Below are 24,097 nucleotides of genomic sequence, written 5' to 3'. Positions count from 1 at the left end.
TGCGAATATTCGGCAAATGCGGAAGGAGCACTCTGATTGGCTCAGAATATTCTTGATATTTTACAATACAAAATAATTGCGAATATTCGGCAAATGCAGAAGGAGCACTCTGATTGGCTCAGAATATTCTTGATATTTTACAATACAAAATAATTGCGAATATTCGGCAAATGCAGAAGGAGCACTCTGATTGGCTCAGAATATTCTTGATATTTTACAATACAAAATAATTGCGAATATTCGGCAAATGCGGAAGGAGCACTCTGATTGGCTCAGAATATTCGTGATATTTTACAATACAAAATAAAAAGTGTTTTGCATTGGTGGTGATTCTTTACTCTATCCATCTGTCACAGCCATTTGTTAATCAAACACCTTGAAGATTGAACACGTTCATGCTGCATGCTTTGGACTTTTTTTCACTTCACATATCAAAGACATTTTTATGAAAGATTATTTTTCTATTATTGGGACTATATTTCTTTATATATTTGTTTCACTGTGTATTTCACAAGTTATTTGCGCTTGCTTATTTTATAATTTGCCCACATGTCTTGTCACTAGACATATTTTTTATTCTTGTAGAGCGACTCCATTTTCTGTCTTGTATTAATTTATGTTGTATAACATTTTTGAGTTGCTGCTGTATTCTCCCTTTTAAGGTATGCGCAATTTTTTCCTTCTTACAAAAAATAATAATATCAAACATACAAATATTCATAACATACACATACACAAAGCCCCCCCCTTTTGCATCAGAGACAATCAGAGTTCTCCTACCACAGTTATCGAAAATTCGCAATCATTTTCGCATTCGCAAAAGCGAAAAATCGCAATTTTTTTTTTTTCAATTTGGCAACATAAAAGGATCGCCTCAGCTTAGCTACTCGGCCCAGGGTCTCTAATCATACCAGCAATGCTTTTAGACGTCGATAGGATGTGATCTGTTTTAAAAATCAAATTGAAAAAATGCGAATATTCGGAATTGCGAATATTCACCGCGAAATTCGAAATATAGCGCGATTTCTCGAATATGCTATATTCGAGTCGAATATTCGCAATGCGAATATTCGTGAGCAACACTAGTTTTGAGCCACTTTAAAGGGTTAATCACAGAGCCAGAGCATAGACCCAAAACAACCAGCAGCTCCTCCGAGGCTACATACAATATGAACTTGTTGTAGCGCATTGATATGGTGCTACATGTATATTTTGAATTGTATACTAAAATATGCATTTTTACATATATGCATTTGTGTGGTACCAGTAGTACCTTATGTGCCCTTCAAAAAATGGGTTTTGTCCATCCCCTAGATGGAGCCATTATTGCTGGGGGGGGGGGGGGGGGTAGTGCAAGCCTGGTAGCCTAGTCTGTACTAGCAAGGGAGACCTGGGAATATTTTTAGTGGCTCCTCTGGGCGAGTGCTACATTCAGAATTCACTTCAGGAGAGGACTTACTTCCATCAAATACACAACGAGATTGTTGTCCTTCTGTTCAACTTTGGGAAACAGAGATTGCAGCTGTAAATTAAAAATAAAACACGTATAAAAAAAACAGGTGACACATAGCACACGATACAAGTCTGGCACAGAGTATCAGACGAGACCCCTAAAGTTCACCATATAATTTCATTGGCTCTACATACAACTATAACCTACAAGATTTACCTACAACTTCATTGTTCAAGAGCCTGCCGGCTTGGTTAGCATCCCCATCAGTCGGAAAAAAAAAAAATATGCCAAAATGTGTGGGCACCTGCCTTTAGTTTACCTTCTCACATTTTAAAACCACGGCCATTAACTTGGGTCACCACTCCTTCAATCATTGCCGCTATAACAGCCACCAATCTAAGGAGGCTTTCTACAAGATTTTGGAGTGTGCCTGGGGGAATTTCTGAATTAGTCAAAAAAACGTTCGTGAGGTCAGGTACTGATGTTGGATGAAAAGATCTAGCTCACAATCTGCATTCCAATTCATGTCAAAAGGCGTTTAGTAGAGTTGTGGTAAGTGCTCTGTGCAGGATACTCAAGTTAGAAAGACAACAGGGAAAGGCGCAAACACCTAGTGCATTATCCAAAAAAGGTTTTATTCAAAGACAATAAAACCAATAGAATGCATACTCAAAAGTGCAGTGTTAAACGCCATGTGGTGCAAGGTTCAAATGCTCCAACAACCTCCCGTATACTAGCAAACACTCATTTCAGCTCTGAGTAAGGGGGGGGGTGCCCCCCTAAAATGCATCAGTTTGCTAGTTATACGAGTAAAGTACCTTCAATGTCCCATAAAGGGGAATGTCCATTTTTTATTTGTCGAATTTAGGGATGTGGCACATATTGAGCAAATCACCGTTAATTCTCTATATACTAGCAAGCTGACACATTTCAGGAAGGGGGTGGGCTCCCAAATCGCATCAGTTTGCCAGTATGCGTGAGGTTGTTGGAACATTTGAACCTCGTGCCACATGGCATCCTCTGGCTTACATGTTTAACACAGAACTTTTGTGATTATTCATTCTATTAGTTATATGGTCTTTGAACAACTTTTTTCTGGGTAATGCACTTGGTGTTTGCGTCTTCCAAGTTTGTCGTCTTTGTAGTTTCACATTGGATGCCCCTATCTGAAGTGGGCTACATTCACCAAGCATTGAGCCGTGTCGCCTGTGTAGCCATTTCTCTGTGAAGGACTTCTGAGCACTGGGAGTGATCGTTATTTTCTTATGGGAGGATACTCAAGTGGCTCAACACCAAAACTGGTCAACCATGTCTTTATGGAGCTAGCTTTGTACAAAGTGACACAGTCATGCTTGAAAAGATAGGCTTCCCTCTAAATTAGGGATGAGCCCGAGCATGAACATCTGGTGTTCACCCAATAGTGAACATTATGTGGTGTTCGCAGCAAATTCGAAAGCCGCAGAACATAGTTTAAAAGTCTATAGGAGATTAACATGAAAAAAATCAAAAGTCCTAATTTAAAAGGCTTGTATGCAAGTTGTCATTAAAAGTGTTTGGGGACTGGGTCCTGCCACAGGGGACATGTATCAATGCAAAAAAAAAAAAAATTCTCAGGAGCGGTGATTTTAATAATGCTTAAAGTGAAACAAAAGTTAAATATTCCTTTAAATATTGTGCCTGGCGGTGTGTATAGTATGCCTGTAAAGTGGCGCATTTTCCCGTGTTTAGAACAGTCCCGGAACAATAAAACGAAATAAATAAAACACGCCAACCCCCACCAGTTCATTACCAGGCCCTGTGGTCTGGTATAAATATTAAGGGAAACCCCCCAAAAAAAAAGTGGGGTCCCCCAAATTCCATACCAGGCCCTTCAGGTCCCCCTCCTGATACAGTTCAGGAGGGGGATGGCGCCCTCACCCCCCCTACGGCCTGCCAGGTGGCGTGCTCACCTAAGGATCTGGTATGGATTTTGAGGGGGACCCCTACGCCTTTAGAAAAAAAAATTAAAATTAGCACAGGGGTCCCCTTAATATCAATACCAGACCTGAAGGGCCTGTATGATATTTGTGGGATGCCCCCAATTTTCTCTTTGGTTTTGGTTCGGGGTTCCCTTTAATATTCATATTAGACCCAAAGGGCCTGGTAATGGACTTGAGGGGGGGACCATGCCGCTTTTCTTCAATGTTTCATCTGAATTGCCGAGACTCTGCAATTCATTAAAGCCAAGATCAATTTTAAATTTCCTTTCCTTTAGAAATGTCATTTTGCTGCAGGGACTGTTCTGAACACGGGAACAATGCACCACTTTACAGGCATACTATAGACACTCCCCAGGCACGAATATTAAAGGAATATTTTCACTCTTATTGTTCCACTTTTAGCATTATCAAAATCACTGCTCCCAAAAAAAAGGCAGTTTTTAAAACTTTTTTTGCATTGATACATGTCCCCTGGGGCAGGACCCAGGTCTCCAAACACTTTTTATGACAAGAACTTGCATACAAGCCTTTAAAATTAGCACTTGTTTTTTCATGCTCGCGTCCCATAGACTTTAACGGTGTTCGTACACGTACAATTTTTTTTGCCTGTTCGCAAGTTCTGGTGCGAACTGAACCGGGGGGGGGGGGGGGCGTAATTCGGCTCATCCTTACTCAAAATGTTGAAACAAAGCTAAAAGAAAAAAAAAAAAAAGTACTCAACGGTCTCAATGGTCTGTAAGCTGTAGCAGTCACAATACCCTTCACTGAAACATGGGTGTCTTACTTGTGACCATATGGTAGGTTTATGGCCATTCCCCCCCCCCCCCCACTAATGTTCTCCTTTAAGTCACTGCACAATTTGTTGTAAATTTGAACACCTCAACAATTTTTTTATGCTGCACCTCGTAGTCCGTCTCCCCAACAAATCCCTGATGACGCTTTGTCAGGTAAAATCTGCCACATGGCTTTAAGAACGATACCTTAGAAAGAGAACGGTCTTCCATTATATATCCCGAGAATAAAGGAACCATTATCACAGCCATGTTGGACTTGTTATGAATACCATGATAGCTGAGGGAAAAAAAAAAAAAAAAGTAAAGCAATAAGCGGAAGCAACAATAAATCACACACACACACACACACACACACACACACACACACACACACACACCTCTACAAGGATTTGTTCCCATGTCTTAAAGGGGTTGTAAAAGGTAAAAGAAATTTCCTAAATAGCTTCCTTTTCCTTAGTGCCGTCCTCCTTCACTTACCTCATATCCTTCCATTTTGCTTTTAAAATGTCCTTATTTCTTCTGAGAAATCCTCACTTCCTGTTCTTCTGTCTAACTCACCACAGTAATGTGAGGTTTTCTCCCTGGTGTGGAGTGTCGTGTTCGCCCCCTCCCTTGGACTACCGGAGAGTCAGGACGCCCACTAACACACAGCTCCTTTCTCCATCTGCAACGTAGAGTGCGTCCTGACTCTCCGGTAGTCTAAGGGAGGGGGCGAGCACGACACTCCACACCAGGGAGAAAACCTTGCATTACTGTGTGGAGTTACAGACAGAAGAACAGGAAGTGAGGATTTCTCAGAAGAAATAAGGACATTTAAAAGCAAAATGGAAGGATGAGGTAAGTGAAGGAGGACTGCACTAAGGTAAAGGAAGCCATTTAGGGAAAAAAAAAAAAAATGTATAAATTGTACCTTTACAACCCCTCTAACTTTGTATTGGAGCCTTGCGTAGAGCCAACTTTTACAAAGCAGTTGCAGAGCGTTCAGCAAGTTTTGTTGAAGGCTTTAACGTACCCTTTAGCTCCGGTTTGGGGGATGTTAAACACAGATATTATTGAAAGCGCTGACTGCCACAAATTTATAGAGCTGTATGTCCAAAAACAGCAAAGTGGTGGATGATCATTTATCCAGTGGCATTTATAACATAGCACTGGGTAAATTACCACTGGGTTGTTGGTGTACCCATCAAAAAACGCCAGTGACGTCAGCAGTCCTCAAGCTGGAAGGAAAGCTGAATGAATTTATGAGTGCAAGTACCCCCCTCCTCCAGTGTTTCCAACAGTCAGTATTTTTACTGGCAGCCAGTAAAAAGGGCACTTTTCTCCTGCCAGTAAATACAGCTGTGGCGCCCAGCCAAGACTATCCCAGTGCATGCTACAGTGTGTTCGGGCGGAGGCAGGTCTGGCAGAGAGTGTCTGAGCATGTGCAGGTCGGGAGCAAGGTTGCCTTCCCATTCTAATTTCTTTGCTATATTGAAAATAAAAGAAATATGTTTTTGTGCTCCAATATCTACCTTAAATCTTATTGCATAGCGTACTTTTTTGTAAACTAAATACTGAAATTTGCACTTAAAACGTTTATTTCTGTAACTTTTGGAAATGCCAGTAAAAACTTGGCTGTGCCAGTAAACGGTGTGTCGTGTCTGAAATTTCAATCTGGTAGGTTGGCAACACTGCCCTCCTCTCCGATACATTCTGGACATTAACCCGCTTCATATGAATTCTCCAACTGTATGTAACCTGTACATTAACCCCCTCCACCTCATTTCTCCATGTATGCGCTGTATCTAGTGCACCATTACCAAGCTCCATGTTGTAACCCTCTTAATCACAGCATGTCGCTTGATTTCCAAAAATTAGATCGCCTTGGTGGTGTCTACTTTCAAACAAGTGGTCATTTTGGGGGGAATTTTGCAATGCCCTGGTATTTTTAACAGAAAGGAACACTTTTCAAAATCTTTAATCTCGTTTTTTTTATATATAGTAAGAAACCCGGTGGTTATTAACCACTTGCTTACTGGGCACATATACCCCCCTCCTGCCCAGGTGAAATTTCAGCTTTCGGCACTGCATCGCTTTAACTAACAATTGCGCGGTCGTGCGACGTGGCTCCCAAACAAAATTGACGTCCTTTTTTCCCCACAAGTAGAGCTTTCTTTTGGTGGTATTTGATCGCCTGTGCGGTTTTTATTTTTTGCGCTATAAACAAAAAAGTGAGACAATTTTGAAAAAAATACAATATTTTTTACTTCTTGCTATAATAAATATCCCAATTTAAAAAAAAATTAAAATTTTTTTTTCTCAGTTTAGGCCGATACGTATTCTTCTACATATTTTTGGTAAAAAAAAAAAAAAAAAAAAGCGACTGGTTTGCGCAAAAGTTATAGCGCTTACAAAATAGGGGACAGAATTATTTTTTTTTAATTATTTTTTTTACTAGAAATGGCGGCGATCTGCGATTTTTAATGGACTGCGACGTTATGGCGGACACATCGGACACATTTTTGGCGCCATTCACATTTATACTGCGATCAGTGCTATAAATATGCACTAATTACAGTATAAATGTGACTGGCATTGAAGGGGTTAACACTAGGGGGTGAGGAAGGGGTTAAATGTATCCCTGCTTAGTGTTCTAACTGTAGGTGGAGGGGGGGTGACTGGGGGGGTGACCGATCTATGTCCCCATGTACAAGGGACACAGATCCGTCTCCTCTCCAGAGACAGCACCGCTGTCTCTGTGTAAAACGGCAATGAGAGATGATCTCATATGTTTACATATGAGATCCTCTCTCATTGGCCGCACAGATCGCCTCGCGAACGGCCACTCTGATTGGCCGTTCGCGGCGATCTGTAATTGGCTGTGTCCGAGGGACACGGCCAACACAGATTTTCCCCGCAGCGCGCTCTGGAGCGCGCGCGGGGACCGCCCTAAGGGGCGGCCGTCAATTGACGGCGGTTTGGAAATTGGGATCCGCACTGTAGCCGTCAATTGACGGCAGGCGGATCCCAAGTGGTTAAATACCAACAAAAGTAGTGCGACAATTACCCTGTCATGCAATACTGTATCCAAATGTATTGATTTTAAAATTTTGTTAAATGGGCCTTGGTGAACATTTTGTCACTTCCCAGTTCAGCTGATCGGTTCTCCATTAGCATCACTGGCAGGCAAGGGAGATGTACAAATGCATGCACTTCTATAATACTAGGCTATCCATTTTTAATACTAAACTGGTAACCTGTGGACAATTTTGGGTATCAAGTTGGTGGTCTGTTTTGTTAGGTTGTTACTTGTTACAGAATTTAGACACTTTATAAAATAGAAATTGACTGGGGCCATCTTAAGTGTGGGCATCATGCCTTCAACGTGTTGTTGCTAGGTAGAATAGTTAATCTTCCCACTTCCTGCACCTAGGTGCTTAATGCTTTATAACCTACACCGCACAGACTCCTGGGAATGTAGTGGGTGTAACTTTCCAGGAGTCTGTGCACTCCCCAGTCTCAAAGAATCATGTGACTTGGACAGCACAGGTGCTGAAACCTGATCTGACACTGCTTGTGCAGCACTGAGCATGTGCCAGATCTGCAAGGCTGAAATCCAGGAAGTCATACAGTCTGGCTTCATGATGCCCACACTTAAGATGGCCCCAGTCAATTTCTATTTTATAAAGTGTCTAAATGCTGTAACAACCTAACAAAACGGACCTTAGTTTACAGACTAACTTTACTAGAATACATTAAGCTTGTGTATTACAGGGGTATTTATATTTAAAAAGTGAAATTGTGGCCGAAACTCCGCTTTAATTTATGCCCCACTGCAAAGGGTTACAAGGAGCTCTACAACTAGCACATAACTTTTTACCTCTACAGATTTCGGCATCCTTCAATTGTTGAACATCTTATATCAAGTTAAAAACAAAAAGCAGTTCAACTACTAAAGACAATTATTTATCCTACCTGGCATTCACTTGACAGTCAACCAAATACGCCACTCCATTCTGACAATTCTCTGGGAATGTCGTCACTGACAGTGAAAAGGCAGAATTTTGCAGTTTTACCGGAACGTGGAACACAACTCCAGTCTGCAGGGAATAGACACAAAACAGCAAATGTTAGCTTGTCTGATTTTTTGCTACCTTGAATACATATGACAAAAAAAAAAAAAAAAAGTAGCCTGAGATCCATTTACTATGCAACAAAGGAAAGGAGGATCAAAAAGCAGATTGAGTAAGCATCTGTAGGATCACTGCTACTCCCATCTCGCCCATGTGAACAAACAATAAGTAGCGGCCCGATGTGGTTCGGTGGAGACATGTAGGCCGAGTCCACTCCTTAGTTTATTCACCTGGGCTGGTCAGGAGTAGCGGTGATCCTTTCCTCTACATTTACTAGTCCTCTGGATTGGCATCAAGAGAAGCCTGCACCCCATGCTCTGGAACACAGGGATATGCTTTCCACCTTTGCTTTGAGCGTCACAAGCAATATAAGGCTCCATGTAAACGGGACGTTTTTACAACCGCTCCTGAACGATTTAACTTGAAAGATATGTCAGTTTTGCCACGTTTACATGCAGTGTTTTGCATGTAGAAGCATTAAAAATTGCGAAAAACGCCTATAAACGAAACACTGCTAAACGTGGGTTACCACGTTTAGCGTCCAAAATGTGGACATCTGTGTCTGGACCCATTTTTTTTTTGCTTTCAAGAAACACTGTTAAGTGCAATTGCCTAAAAACTGCAATAAATGAGACTTTGTACATGGACATTGAATGAGTTCAGGGGCAGTTGGAAAAGGCGTCCAACTGCCTCTGAACGTACGTTTAGCAGTGTCCCGTGTACATAGTGCCCAACAGTATATGGATGTACAGTTCTGTTGTGGGAGACAAATGTACAGAGTTTATAGAGAAGGTCCAACATTAAGGGCCCTTTCACACTGGGGCATTTTAAGCGCTTTAGCGTTAAAAAAAGCGCCTGTAAAACGCCTGAAAGAAGCTGCATCTGCAATCCCAATGTGAAAGCTCGAGTGCTTTCACACTAAAGCGCCTGAAAAACACCCCAGTGTGAAAGGGGTCTTAGCGTTAAAAAAAAGCGCCTGAAAGAAGCTGCATCTGCAATCCCAATGTGAAAGCCTGAGTGTTTTCACACTGAGGCGCTGAGCTGGCAGGGCGTCAAAAAAAGTCCTGCATGCAGCTTCTTTGCAGCGCTTTAGGAGCGGTTAATACACCGCTCCTAAAGCCCCCTTCCCATTGAGGAAGCTTTTTTTAACGCCAAAGCGCCTGAAAAGCGCCTCAGTGTGAAAGGGGTCTTAGCAGCGCTTTACCAGCGTTTTTCGGGCGCTGGCAGTGTGAAAGGCCTCTGAAAACACTTGGGCTTTCACATTGGGATTGCAGATGAGGCTTCTTTCAGGCGCTTTACAGGCTTTTTTTAAACGCCAAAGCGCCTAAAAAACGCCCGAAAAACGCCCCAGTGTGAAAGGGGTCTTACTGTCCGATCTGCATTTCCATCCTTCTCTATGAGTAAATGAACAACTTGTATAGCGCTACAAATGCAAAACTGAATCGCCTCAAGGCACTTATTTCCATCCAGTGTCGTCCTAATCCTTCAGAAGAGATGAGTCTTAAGTTTTTGCCTGAAGGCCCGATGGTTTTCTTCCATGCGGAGGTTTGTGAGCAGAGCGTTCCATAGCCGTGGTCCTTGGACTGCAAATCTTCGTTCTCCCTTTGATTTGTAGCGGGACTTGGGGATGTGGAGGAGGTTTTGGTTAGTTGATCGGAGAATGCAATTAGGAGTGTAATGCTTTATTTTCTCGTACAAGTATTGAGGAGCGTTTCCTTGTGTGCACTTGTGGGTAAGACAGAGGGTCTTGAATGTGACCATATCCTTTACAGTTAGCCAATGAAGGGTCCTCAGTGAAGGGGTGATGGATTCCCAGGGTTTTTTCTCCGTTACCAGTTTCGCTGCCGTGTTCTGGACGACTTGTAGACGCAAAATCTGATATTTCGGTATGCCAATATAGAGGGAGTTTGCGTAGTCAATTCGGGGATTGAGGATAGTTCCAACTACTACTGCCATGTCGTCTTTTGGGATGAAGGGAATGAGTCTACACAGCAGCCGGAGGAGATGGTGAGACCTGCTGACTACTGATGCCATTTGTGCATCCATCAACATTTCAGAGTCAAAGATGACTGAGACTTTTGACGTTGGCGCTTGGGGTGATCTGTCCAAGGATGGTGGGTGGTGTCCATGAAATCTCAGCTTTTTTTTCCGGTTTGCGTGGAGGAGAAGTTCTGTCTTGGATCCATTGAGTTTGAGGGAGCCCTAAGTCATCCAATCATCGATCAATGCAAGGCATTTTTGTAGACCATTATATTGGTCTTTTTTGTCCCAGTGATGCGAAAGTAGAGTTGAGTGTCGTCAGTGTATGCGTGGTAGCACAGGTCCTGTTTACTGATGATTTTGAGTCTATGGTAATAAGCAACAGCTACTGACTAAAATAAAACTGGATTGTGGAACCAAACTCTTGACAGGATGCGGTAGTCTCAGGTTTAGAAGCTGGATGTGCCTTTTGAGATACATTGGACAACTTTTTTGGATGCCCCAATGACATGTACCAGTATGTCCAAATGCAAGGGAGTACAGGAGCCATAGCCCCCAACTGTGCCTGATTTGGAGCACTGACCCTCTTTCCTCATTTGTCCCTCATTTTGATCTGATCTATAAAGTTTTATATAAAATACACTTTTTATCTTTCTAAAGGTATTTCTCAGTGCTAAACCTTTCATCCGATTTTTAAATTGCTGCATTTGTAAATTTTAAAAGGCAATACAAAGTAATAGTAGTGGTAAAAAAGCTCTTGTGGATTTAGTTAACTTGTTTTATGGTTAAATCTCCTTTAACGGGATGTGGCAGGGGGTTGTCCTATGCCTACATACATTACATTTGCCAGTAGGTGTCTCATTCCCATCTCAAAATGTTGGGAGGTATGCAGGAGCACATCAGCCTAGAGATATAATCTAAATCATAGGTGTCAAACACAAGGCCCGCGGGGCGAATCCGGCCCTCCATGCCATTTCATCTGGCCCTTGCACCTCTTCTGCAGCTGCAGGAGAGCTCCAGCCCTCTGCTGGTCCTACTGCAGACCCTTACTTTCTGCTTTCAAGCAATGCATCCAGATTCTTCCCAGCATAAGGAAAGGGGGTGCACTGTGATGCAAGGGAGAGTGGGGACTAAACTTCTGATGGTCGGGTGGCTCTTGACATCTAATGTAAAGGGAAGGCACTGAACATTTAATCTTACAGATGCAGATTACAGATACAGATTTTTGAGGGCAATCATAATGCTGATGCGGCCCACAAGGAATAGAGTTTGACACCCCTGATCTAAATGGAGAGTTGTGTTGGAAATTTGTGGTCATTGCCACCTGAAGCATTTCTGCCAGCCATCTTCACTTCCCGATTCCCTTACCGAAGATGGCGGCGCCACCACCCGTGAGCCAAAGGACAGATCGGCTTCAGGTGCCAGCAGCTGCAGTATTTGTAGCTGCTGACTTTAAAAATGTACCTTAATGTGCTATAATGTACCTTCTAGACAGAATAGACATCCTAAAATCCTATTACTAGGGTAGGACCCACCAATTCGGGGTACTTTGTCGCAGTAAGTGGGCTTCACACTAAATGACCATATAGTGTGCTCAAAATCCCATATTTTGGGAAAATATGTTCAGGTGTTTTTACCTAGCCTTGCAGGATAAATGTCATTCTTAAATGTGTGCGCTATAATTTGTTTTGTAGTTTGTTGGTCTTGTAACAGCACCATCTTGAATCTAAACGCATTTTAGGGTGTGCCCCCCCAAATGTGTTTTTGCATCCTAAAAATACAACCTCAAACTTGATTCAAAAAAAGGTAAAGGGTATCCAACACATAATGCAAACCTTCAGGAATTTTGGGGCCCCTTACACAGCTTCAGGTATGGGCCCCCTGGACCAGGGGGGGTTGCCGCAAATTGAGAACTGGGGGGCTGCCGTGAGATAAGGGGGTGCAAAAAAGGGGCACCCGGGCCCCTGGGGACGACCGGGCCCCTTGCAGGTGTACTAGATGTACCCTATGATGGCAGCCCTGCAAACCATCAATCAATGCATCGATTATCATTCTACACCAGCTTTTCTCAATCTTTTCAACACAGAGGAATCCTTGAAATAGTTCTCCGGTCTCAGGGAACCCCTGCTAAAAATTTGAAATCTACAATTCATGATACCCAAGTGATGGTCAGTGGGAAGAATGGTTTTTACACTTTGACATTGGGAAGAATTACCTCCTTACAGATAGCGAAAGATCAATGGTGTCAGAATAAAATTTGAGGAGGCAGAAATTGCCCAATGCTGAAGGAACCCCTAGCAACCTCTGGAGGAACCCTGGTTGAGAATCCCTGTTCTACACAATACAGTCCATTTGGATATGGCCATTGTCTCTAGAAGGTATATTTAAATTCCCATTTTGTATGCCTCTCCCCACCCACCCTCCCTCTTTGGTTTGGTGGTTGAAGTGAAAAATGGATACTATCGGAGTCGATTTAATAAAACTAGAGAGTACAAAATCTGGTGCAGCTGTGCATAGGAACCAATCAGCTTCCATTTTTTTTTTTTTTTGTCAAAGCTTAATTGAACAAGTTGACGTTTGAAGCAGATTGGCTACCATGCACAGCTGCACCAGATTTTGGCCTCTCCTGTTTTAGTAAATGTACCCCTTTGTGTAGTTATGGTGTAATAAGTCATGGGGCCCTTTTCCATCCAAAGTTTAGCTCCATGTTGATCAAGCAATACTAAAAGTGAACAGCAATAGAACGTTACCTGCATCAGCACACAGCCATTCCCAGACACCACCATGCTGTAGTTCCCAGGAACCTGAGGAAGAACCTCAGACTGGAGGAGGATTCTGCTGGATTCGTCAACATTGAATTGTCTGATGACTTGATCTCCATATTTCAGCTGAACAGTGTTTGTGGCATTTTTCTGATACACCAGGGCTCCGTAAGCACACATGGCATTCAGCACTGCCGTGGAGTCCTGAAGAAAAAATAAAAATAAAAATGCAATTTAGTATAACCAAAAACACTTTAGTTCCGATATGTAGAAACAATCAGCACTTGTGGAAAATTAAAAAAAGGAGGAAAACAGGCAAAGACAAAAAGGTTGGTATACAAGCCTTATAGAAGATGCAGCCAAAAGTTTTGCAGTGGAACAATATAACAGGTTGCATTACTTTGTACCTTTACAACCCCTTTAACCACTTCCATACCAGGCACTTACGCACCTTCCCGCCCAAGCCAATTTTCAGCACGGTCGCACTTTGAATGACAAATTGCACGGTCATGCTACACTGTACCCAAACAAAATAGGCGTTTTTAATAAAAAAAATAAAAAAAAAAGACTTAAAATTGTGAAAAACATTTTACATTTTTTTCTGTAATTTTTTTTGTAAACAAGTATGTTTTCTCTTTCAATTACGGGCACTGATGGGCACCGATGAGGTGGCACTGATGGACACAGATGAGGTAGTACTGATGGGCACTGATAGGCGGCGCTGGTATGCAGCCCTGATGGGCACTCATGGGCGGCACTGGGCACTCATGGGTGGCACTGGTGGACACTGGGGTGGCACTGATGGACACATGTAGCCAGTCAGTGCCCATTTGTGGGCACCGATTGGCATCTTTATTTTTTACTGCTTTTTTTATTTTTTTATTATTGCCCCCCTTTTTTTTTGCCCTTCCCTGGTGGGCTTCCCTGGTGGTCCAGTGTGGCGATCCGAGGGGGGGCTGCGCTGATAAACAATCAGCGCGAACCCCACCTGTCAGGAGAGCCGCCGATTGGCTCTCCTATACCTCGCTTCTGTCAGACGCGAGTGAGGAAGAGCCATCAACGGCTCTTCCTGTTTACATCGTGATCAGCCGTGATTGGACACATCTGATCACGTGGTAAAGAGCCTCCACCGGAGGTTCTTTACCGAGATCGGAGATGCAGGGTGTCAGACTGACACCCCGCATCACCGATCGCCGCGATGCGCGCCCCCACGGGTGCGCACGGCATGAAATCCTGCAGGATGTCAATAGACGTCCAGTCAGGATTTCAGAACCACTTCCCGGACGTGGATCTGCTATTGACTGGGCGGGAAGTGGTTAATGTTGAAAAATATAAATTTTGTTTCCCTAAATAGCTTCCTATACCTTAGTGCAGTCCTCCTTCACTTGCCTCAGCCTTCCATTTTGCTTTTAAATGTCCTTATTTCTTCTGAGAAATCCTCACTTCCTGTTCTTCTGTCCAACGCCACACAGTAATGCAAGGCTTTCTCCCTGGTGTGGAGTGTCATGCTCGCCCCCTCCCTTGAACTACAGGAGAGTCAGGATGCTCTCTACGTTGCAGATAGAGAAAGGAGCTGTGTGTTAGTGGGCTTCCTGACTCTCCTGGGAGGGGGTGAGCACAACACTCCACACCAGGGAGAAAGCCTTGCATTACTGTGTGGAGTTACAGACAGAAGAACAGGAAGTGAGGATTTCTCAGAAGAAATAAGGACATTTAAAAGCAAAATGGAAGGATGAGGTAAGTGAAGGAGGACTGCACTGAGGGAAAGGAAACTATTTAGGAAAAATATAAATAAGTTGTACCTTTACAACCCCTTTAAACCTAATTTGCCATGAGGTTGCCCAACCCATTAATTTATTGAGGACTTCCTGTAAAGGTTTCCACATCCTGTTGTGAAGTTATTCCCTGCTTAGCTTTGTATCGTCAGCAAACACTGAGATTGAGCATTTATTCCATCATCCATATAATTTATAAATAAAAACCAACTTATCAGTTCAGCCCATTCTGAGTGCTTGCCATTTATCACCACTCCAGTGGCGTTGCGGGGCCGCACCGGGTGACACCCGCCAGAGGTGCGACACAAGGGTCAGGACTAGGCGTGGGCGGGAGGGGCTCCCATCTCAGGTGCAGTGTGATAGCATCATGGGGCACACGTGGGCAATGGGCTGCTACAGGACTACAATGTCGGCATTTGCCAACATCTCATGCAGGGTGTCCCCGGGTCTCCAGCGCAGTGATTGCCGACACTTTAGCAGCTTCTGTCTGCCCCAGCCAGCTGCATGTTAGTGTCAGAGCGCCGAGGGAAGTTTCCTGCAGGTTCCTCCTCTGGCGTGTCTGACGGGACAGGAGGAGGAGCCCGGGAAGGAGATCTCTCCCGGCGCTCTGACACTGCCAACATGCAGCAGGCTGGGACAGATAGAAGCTGCTAAAGTGTCAGCAATAACTGAGGTCCTGGTAACCGATAACCGGCAAGTCTGTGCTGGGGGCAGGGATCTGAGGATTTTTGCAATAAAAGGATTTATGCCGAGAGGGATTAAGGTTTTTTTTTTGGCATGGAGGGATTAAGAGGATTTGTGCTGAGGGTGGCAGAATAAGAATTTGGGCAAGAAGAGGGGTTTAATACTGAAAGGGGTATATGGGGTGGGGGATTTGTGATCAGAGGGGGTTCATAAGAGCATTTGTGTAAGGAGGGGTTTGGGGGAGATTTGTGCTGAGAGGGGGATCTGTGCAGGAAGGGGGAGATGGGGGACGATTTGTGCTGAGGGGAGGTCTGTGCAGGGAGGGAGGAGACTGGGATGATTTGTGCTGAGAGGGGGGATTTGGGGGTAAAAATAGTGTAAAAAATGTATAAGGAGGGGTTTATACTGGGAAGAGGCATATGGGGGGCATTTTGTGCTGTGAAGGGAGATTTGTGCTGAAAGGGGGTATATGAGAGGGATGACTTGTGCTGGTAGGGGGAAATGGAGGCAAAGTAATGTGCCGAGGGGGGGTATTTGTACTGGAAGGGGGCATATGGGGGTGAAGGAAGAAGAAAGAGGAATTGTGCTAGGAGGGGGTATATGGGGGTGAGGGGCACTCTGCACATTCTTCTTTAAATGATGGGGGGCGGGGGTGACACCATGTTTTACCGCACCAGGTGACACCAAACATAGCAACGCCACTGCACCACCCTTTGGACTGGGCCCTGCAACCAGTTTTCTATCTAGGAACATAACCTATGGTCCATGTCGAAAGATCTCAGTTTGTGAAGTAAACCTTTGTGTGAATTTTCAAATGCCTTCCTTTATCCATATGGCAGCTAATTTCCTCATTAGGAATGGTAATAGATTGGTCTGACAAGAACGAGCCTTCATAAATCCATGCCGATTAGTACGAATGATATGGTTTTCATCAGAAAATTATTGGATATAGAGTCCCTTATCGTCCCCTCTAATAATTTACAAAATTGATGCTAGATATCTGTTTTATTATGGACAAGGACCTATTTTGGGGACAGCTTTTATTATTCAGGTTGGTTGTATCCAATTATTGGTGTCGTCTCCAATAGAGCAATAATTCTAGCACCAGAGCTCCCGTTTACCTCAAAACTGATCACCTGTTGGGACTTTTAAAGCATTGCCTATGGAAAAAGAGGGTACAGAAGTTGGCCACCATTATATGGACACATACAACAGGGGTAATGAATTAAAATTCACTGAGGTCTAGTCAGCAATTTTTTCTTCCAGCAGATGTCCGAACGTCATGTCGTTACCCGCGGCGTCTTTTCGCATGTTGCTGCCGCACTATTTTGGAAAAGATCTCAAAGACGTCTTTCTTGCGGGTAGTGCAGCCCATTAAAATGGGCTGACCTACCCACAACGTGTGCACACAATGCACAGGTTCAGATCTGAACCCATTCTGCAAGATGGTGATTGGTTGCTAGCATCCAATCGCCTGCTTGTTGACCTCTGGTAGCTCCAACCTCCATCCAGAACTGTCCCACCTCCCGCTGTTGGCTCTGTGTAAGGATTACAGAGAGAGGAGGAAGAAAAGGTTGCTAAATGACAGTACCGTGGCGGGCCACATAGGAGAGTGAAGCGGTCTGCATTTGGCCCGCCATTTAGTGATGCGCGGCATACAATTTTACATACAAAGAATTGACATGTTGGGTATTTACTTAGCACAATTTCAACTTTTATACTTTACCAAAAAAAAAAATCATCAATTAATTTATTGTGCCCTAAAATGGTTTAGTTTGTGTATTTTTTCTTTGACAAAAAGGTTTGACACATCCCGACCAATCTACCTCACAGTACTGCTGGACCGCTTAAAGACTCTGGTACTGTGTAGCTTTGCTTAAACTTGGAGAACTGTTTGGCGAATACAATGCCAGTCTGCCACAGGATTGCATAACCAGTCTGTGGCAGAGACTTCGTTCACACATCGCACCAGCTGCTAGGTCAGTGAGATGCCTATCCGGTGGTTGCGATATCCAGTGCGGGAAGCGGTTTGTCCTCTGGATCCTAGGAAGTGCCCGTGATCGGCAAACAAGGTATCTGAATCTCCCCTAACCCTCCATCCCTCTATTGTGGCCAGTTGTTTAATAAAAGCATTGGAAAAGAACAAGACTAGGTGTTTGCTGCATACATCTGTGGGCGTATTTTCCAATACAGACACCTGGTTCTGATACGGTGACCAGTGAGGTTAACGGTAGACCCAAATCTAATCCAGCAGCTCCTACGGGGGTAGTGCTACACGGAGATAAGCATGGCTTTTATTTTCCAACAAAGCATTGGTACTTTGTCTTGTGTATTGGAGAAGAATGACATGTGAACTTCACATGCTTGCAAATAAATTGCAAACTGAACCTCAACATTCTAAGCAGTTCTCTGTTCCCTTCTGAAAGCATACTGGTCCATGAAGATTTACCAACTCTTTAACCACTTCAATACCCGCCCATAGTCATTTGACGTCCACAGATGGGATCTCCCATCCTTGGTGGACGTCATGACGTCCTGGGCTTTGTGGGGGGATATCTGAATGATGCCTGCAGCTAAAGGCATCATTCGTTAGTGCCGGCGATTCTGTGCAACATAAAAACGATCATAGCGCCGCTTGATCGTTTTTATAGGCGGTGGGAGGGGACATGCCCCCCTCCCGCCGCCATCCGGTGCTTCTACGGGCTCTCCCGTGCCATCGGAGGCCCGGAGAAAGAATCGTCCGGCCAGGCAGGAAGCATAGAGATGACTGGTGACCAGATGGTCACCAGTCATCTCTATGATCGTCGGAGGCCCGGGCGCGATGTGATGACGTCACACCCGGGTACCCGTAAACAAAGCCGCGATTGCAGCTAGTAAGCAACACTAATCATGAGATTGGTGAAAAAAAGTTCATTAATCTCATGCTTTCCAGCCTGGAGGAGAGATGTGGGGTCTTATTGATCCCGCATCTCTCCATAAAGAGGACCTGTCACACACATTTCCTATTACAAGGGATGTTTATAAAAAAATAAAAATAAAAACAGATAGTGTAAAAAAGTAAAAAATAAATAAGAAAAACGCCCCTGTCCCCGGTAGCTCGCGAACGCAAGTCCCGCCGACATATGTAAACACTGTTTAAACCACCTATGTGAGGTATCGCTGTGTGCGTTAGGGTGCCAGCAACAACTCTAGCACTAGACCTCCTCAAATCTAAACTGGTAACCTGTAAAAAATTTCAAAGCGTTGCCTATGGAGATCTTTAAGTACCAAAATTTGGCGCCATTCCATGAGTGTGCGCAATTTTAAAGCGTGACATGTTAGGTATCTATTTACTCGGTGTAACATAATCTTTCATATTTTACAAAAATATTGGGCTAACTTTACTGTTTTGTTATTTTTTTAATTCATGGAACAATTTGAAAAATTATTGCGCAAATACCGTGCAAGATAAAACGTTGCAATGACCGTCGTTTTATTCCCTAGGGCGTCCGCTAAAAAAACATATATAATGTTTGGGGGTTCTGCACAATTTTCTAGCAAAAGAATGATGATTTGTACATGTAGGACAGAAGTGCCAGAATAGGCCCGGTATTGAGGTGGGTATAAAAGCCCGGTATTAAAGTGGTTAAAGCTCCACAAAACACAGTCTGGTCCATAGCTGAATGGATTGTGAAAAATTCTGGAGCATTCCCAAAAACTGAAACCTTACCGATGTGGTGCTGTAAGAGCCATGTATATTCTGGTATCGAACAAGCCAGTTGCTAATCTTTGCCATTTTGTTCAGGTCTTCTGCGGAAACTGTAGAGCTACTCTCCCCATAAGCCATACCATGAAGGACCATGGCTGTGATCTCAATCTCTCCTGAGGCGACTTGAGCAGAAAACAGATAAGGAGTCTGCTGATTTGGTCGGTCTTTACGTTGCCAGTGAATACCATCACCTAGAAGTCGAGAGCAGAATAAATAGTCATTTACCAAAAATCTAATCTATCTAAACAAACACTTGTATCTAATGCAAGATTTAGGCTGTCCATACAGGAGGTGTGAAGATCTGAGTTCTTTCCAGCAGCACAGGCATCCATTATCTGCAAAGCTCCATCCCTTTTTTTACTAGTAATGGCAGGAATCAGCAACTCTCTGCCTGTCGCCGCCCGCCTCACATCCTGCCAAGTCTTACTCTTCGTGCCCGGCTACTACTGGTTGGGGAGCAGAGGAAAATTACTCCGCCAGGGAAGGCAAGGAGATAAGCAAAAAAAATGTGTAATATATTGCGCTAAACTGAAAAAACTAAAACTAAACTGTAAGGCAGCCAACACAAAGGATAATTGTGAAAAGATATAAAAAGCAAGTGCAGCGCCAATTGAAGATCCACCTAAATGGAGGATCTAAAGTGACAACCAAATGAGTAACAAATAGTGGTCAAAAACCCATGTAATTATTGTGGGTGACTGCTGGAATTTTTTTTATATTTTCTGTGTGCCAATTTGGATTCGGACATGAACTTTGTAGGATTTCAGTGTGATTTTTTTGATATTTTACCAAATTTAAAATTTTTACACCATGAGGAGCTTTTTTCCCCTGACATATTGGTGCAATATTATTGCTTACGGTATTCAGATTGGAGCGAGATTTCTGGCCATGGGTACATCCTGACTACATTGGATACAGACCACGTTCGGGGTAACCAGTCAAAGGGACCGAGACGGTGACCGGGGAGGGCAATCAGCCCATAAGAGCCTTTGAGACCCCCCACCGTATGGCGAGTTTTGGGTCCACTCCATCCGGTAAGAGTACATAACCTGCTTATGTTCCGGGGATTGCATCTTTAAAGGATATACATTGTCCACCTGAGGGGAAATTGCATTCCTACCACCTTTACGGTGTATGGACTATTCTGATTGAATGGGACTACATGTATCACTACAATTTTTTTGATATTCACATGTTTACTTAAAGGGGTTTTCCACCTTTTAAGTTTATTAAAAGTCAGCAGCTACAAAAAGTGTAGCTGCTGGCTTTTAATAAACTGACACTTACCTGCTCCACGGCTCCAGCGACGCGCCGGCCGGGGCTCCACTCCTCACCCCCCCTCGCTGGCCTCTTCATTCTTAGTGTGGGCACCCGGCAGTGACAGCTTTCGGCTTCACGGCCGGGCACTCACTGCGCATGCGCGAGCAGCGCCGTCCGATTGGACAGGCGCTCGCCTACAGGGAGGAGCTGTGAAAAGGAGATTAACCTATCGCCTTTCCAGCCCCTCGGCGGAAGGAGGAAGTGGGACAGGAAGTCCCTTTCTCCTGAAGCCCCCACTCCCCCCCCAAAAAAAATTACATGCCAAATGTGGCATGTAAGGGGGCGAGGAGTGGGTTAAGAGGAAGTTCCATTTTTAGGTGGAACTCCTCTTTAATATATTATATCTAATGGTTGACCAACAGTTCACAGATGCTGGTTTATGTGCACCATATATATTTATACCCACTCATGGTTGTGGGGGTTTTCCATTGGAGGAGTAAATTTGCTCTTGTCCATTCACATTTTTGACCACTATTGGTTACTCATTTGGTTGTCACTTTAGATTCTCCATTTAGGTGGATCTTCAATTGGAGCTGCACTTGCTTTTTTATAAGGAGATAAGCAGGCTGGCGGCTGGCTGGGACTTGAGCCAAGGCAGAAGAACATGAGAGCGGAGCTGAATGGACATGCGCCCGAAACTGAAGAAATATTCCCTCCGCTCCGACCAGCACATGATCATCACAAAGTGGCACAGATAATGGAAAAAAATAGCTGGTGGAGCGGGGGTGTGCAATTCAGAATTTTTTTTTTTTTTTTTTTTAATTGTGCACCAACTGTCTGAAATTTCCCCAGCCCCTGTTCAAATCCAATCCGGGGACAAAACCAGAGACCGACTTGGTCCGGGGACAGTGACCTTAATCCGGGGACTGTCCCCTGAAACCGGGGATGTCTGGTCACCCCATCCCACAGAGCAAGCAGATGACATGTCCACACATTGATAGGCCATAAAGTATAAAATCTTGGCCAGTTAACCTGTGGACAGTCATTTCCCAGGCCCTGCAATAGAAAACAAACAGAGGTCAGCATTTATCCACCAATGACACATACAATGAAAGAGCGTTTGTTTGAAGATTGTAGATCCTCTTAGTGCAAGAGAAAAAGCCAACCGGCCAGTGTTGCCAACAGTCAGTATTTTTACTGGCAGCCAGTAAAAAACGGGAGCTTTTCTCCTTCCAGCAAGTGGAAAAGGTTGCCAGTAAAAATATGTCTGTGGCTCGGAAATTGGCAGCTTGGGTCCGGAGCCTGCCAGGACCAGTAAAGTGCCTGCTACAGTGTGCTCGGGTGGTACCGGCAGGGGACGAATCTGGCGGAGCATGTCGTGTGATGTCATTACGCAAGGGAGCCCGAGTGGAGCGGCCAGAGCCTCGTGTGTGGGTCTGTGGGACGAGAGCGGGACTGACAGTGCCGTTTGGACTGGGACTGAAAAAAGGACCACTTGGCATGGAGAGAGAGAGAGACTGTTACCGATACTCAGGATGGGATGTGACCAGTGATCGGTGCTGCTGCACAGTCCTGTCCCTGAGCTACTTATATTGAAAATAAGTTTTTTTTTTTTGCCTTAATACCCACCTTAAAAATCACATTGATAAATTGCACATTGTACTTATTTGTAGCATAAATACAGAAATTTGCACAATTGGCAAATTTTGTAACTTTTGGAAATGCCAGTAAAACCTTGGCTGTGTCAGTAAATTTTGGGTGTTGCGTCAGTAAATTTAAATCTGGTAGGTTGGAAACACTGCAACCAGCAAAAAGGTGGCGGGAAACAGTCACATAGTAAACCCGCAGTTCAAGAGCTGAAGACCAAAAAGGTAGATTACCAATTGGATGGATTGTCTCTACTAATAGCCAGCAGCTACAAATACTGCAGCTGCTGACTTTTAATAAATGGATACTTACCTGTCCAGTGCGCCCGTGATGTCGGCAACAGAAGACGAGCAATCGCTCATCTCTCTGCCACCCCCGCCCTCAGTGAGGGAATCAGGAAGTGGAGCCTTGCAAGTGCACTGCCCAGTTTCCTACTGCGCATGCGCGAGTAGTGCGGCGCTTTTCCAATGATCCCCGCTGTCTCCTGGGACCAGTGCGTTTCCCAGAATGCAAGGGGGGGGGGGGGAAGACATGGAGTGAATCCCGTGGGTGTCATTCCTGGAAGGGGGTGCAAATACCAGTATTATACAGGTATCTGCACCCCCCCTCCCCCTGAAAGGTGCCACTGCCAAATGCGACACCGAAGGGGGGGGGGGGGGGGGGGTTCCGAAAAGCGGAAGTTCCATTTTTGGGTGGAACTCCACTTTAACAGCATGTGCGGCTTTCTTTACAAGATTAGGAAGATCTCCAATCTTTTACACTGGTCCGAGGAGCCTTAGATCTCCAAAAATAAAACTTGCTGTTAAAGGGGAGCCAGGCTCATTTACCCAAGATGCACAAGTCACTCCTCCCCACCCCCTTGGTTTGATAGTTTCGCTTTAAACCCATTAAGGCCCCTTTCACACTTGGGCAGAGGCGCGGTATAGCGCCGCTATACCATCCGAATTGCCGCGGTATTCGGCTGCTAGCGGTGCGATATTAACCCCCGCTAGCGGCCGATACCGCCTGAAAAACTCCTCAGTGCGAAAGGGGGCTTAGTATTTTTTTTCATTAAATGCCTGGGTTTAAAAGTTATGTATCATGAATTGCACCATGACGAGATTTGCATTGTTTAGCATGTGTGTACAGTGTGCGTGTTTGAGTATAAAAATGTGTTGGCTTTCGTACCGTCTTCAATGGCCAAATCGTTCAATTTTCCACGCATTGCATTGGCACGCTCCACATTCCCAGATAACCGGAAGACATTGAAAAGCATAGCGTAGTTGTACACCGACTGTTCCGCTCGAGAGGCAGTGTCCAGGTAGTTGAGAGCTGGACGCAACAGAGAAGGCTGGAAAGAGGTCAGGATTTGGTGCTCATTAAAATGTACAAAATAAACATATATTGCACTTGCTCTATTTTAATGACAGAATTCATTATTTGCAACATCTATTGGCATGCCCATTGGAGGAACAAGAACAAAGGCGGGAACACAGTAGCCAATGAGCGTTCATCCTTCACTTATACAATTGGTAGGCATTAATGCTCATGATCATTGCCTTATTCCCCCTTGTTAAGCTGGCCGTGCACTTTGGTTTTGTATTGCCAAGTAATTGAATCACAGGATGCCACACTTTGTTTTGGCCTTTTTTTACAACCTAATTTACAAGCATGGAAATATTTGTCATTTCAATAAAATTTCATATAATTTTTTTTTGCATTGCTTAACCACTTTACCCCCCCCCGGGACCATTTTGCTGATCAATGACCAGGCCACTTTGTGCGATTCGGCACTGCGTCGCTTTTACTGGCAATTTCGCGGTCGTGCGACGTGGCTCCCATACAAAATTGGTGTCCTTTTGTTTTCCCACAAATAGAGCTTTCTTTTGGTGGCATTTGATCACCTCTGCGATTTTTATTTTTT

The 24,097-nt window shown here is 44.2% G+C and overlaps 1 protein-coding gene across 1 annotated transcript in view; it reads right to left on the bottom strand.

The window, feature by feature from the left end:
- LOC120946685 (ovostatin-like) overlaps positions 1–24,097 on the bottom strand; it is a 150,048-nt gene that overhangs the window by 9,524 nt on the left and 116,427 nt on the right. Inside the window, exons 28-33 of the mRNA XM_040361312.1 lie at positions 23,362–23,524; positions 19,249–19,478; positions 13,069–13,284; positions 8,181–8,305; positions 4,413–4,503; positions 1,460–1,522 (exon numbers count right to left, since the gene is read on the bottom strand). Coding sequence (XP_040217246.1) covers positions 1,460–1,522; positions 4,413–4,503; positions 8,181–8,305; positions 13,069–13,284; positions 19,249–19,478; positions 23,362–23,524 — 888 coding nt within the window. The remainder of the gene's footprint in view (positions 1–1,459; positions 1,523–4,412; positions 4,504–8,180; positions 8,306–13,068; positions 13,285–19,248; positions 19,479–23,361; positions 23,525–24,097) is intronic.

Source organism: Rana temporaria, chromosome 8 (assembly GCF_905171775.1).
Source record: "Rana temporaria chromosome 8, aRanTem1.1, whole genome shotgun sequence".
NCBI lineage: Eukaryota > Metazoa > Chordata > Amphibia > Anura > Ranidae > Rana > Rana temporaria.
This window is presented reverse-complemented; position numbering and strand designations above follow the sequence as displayed.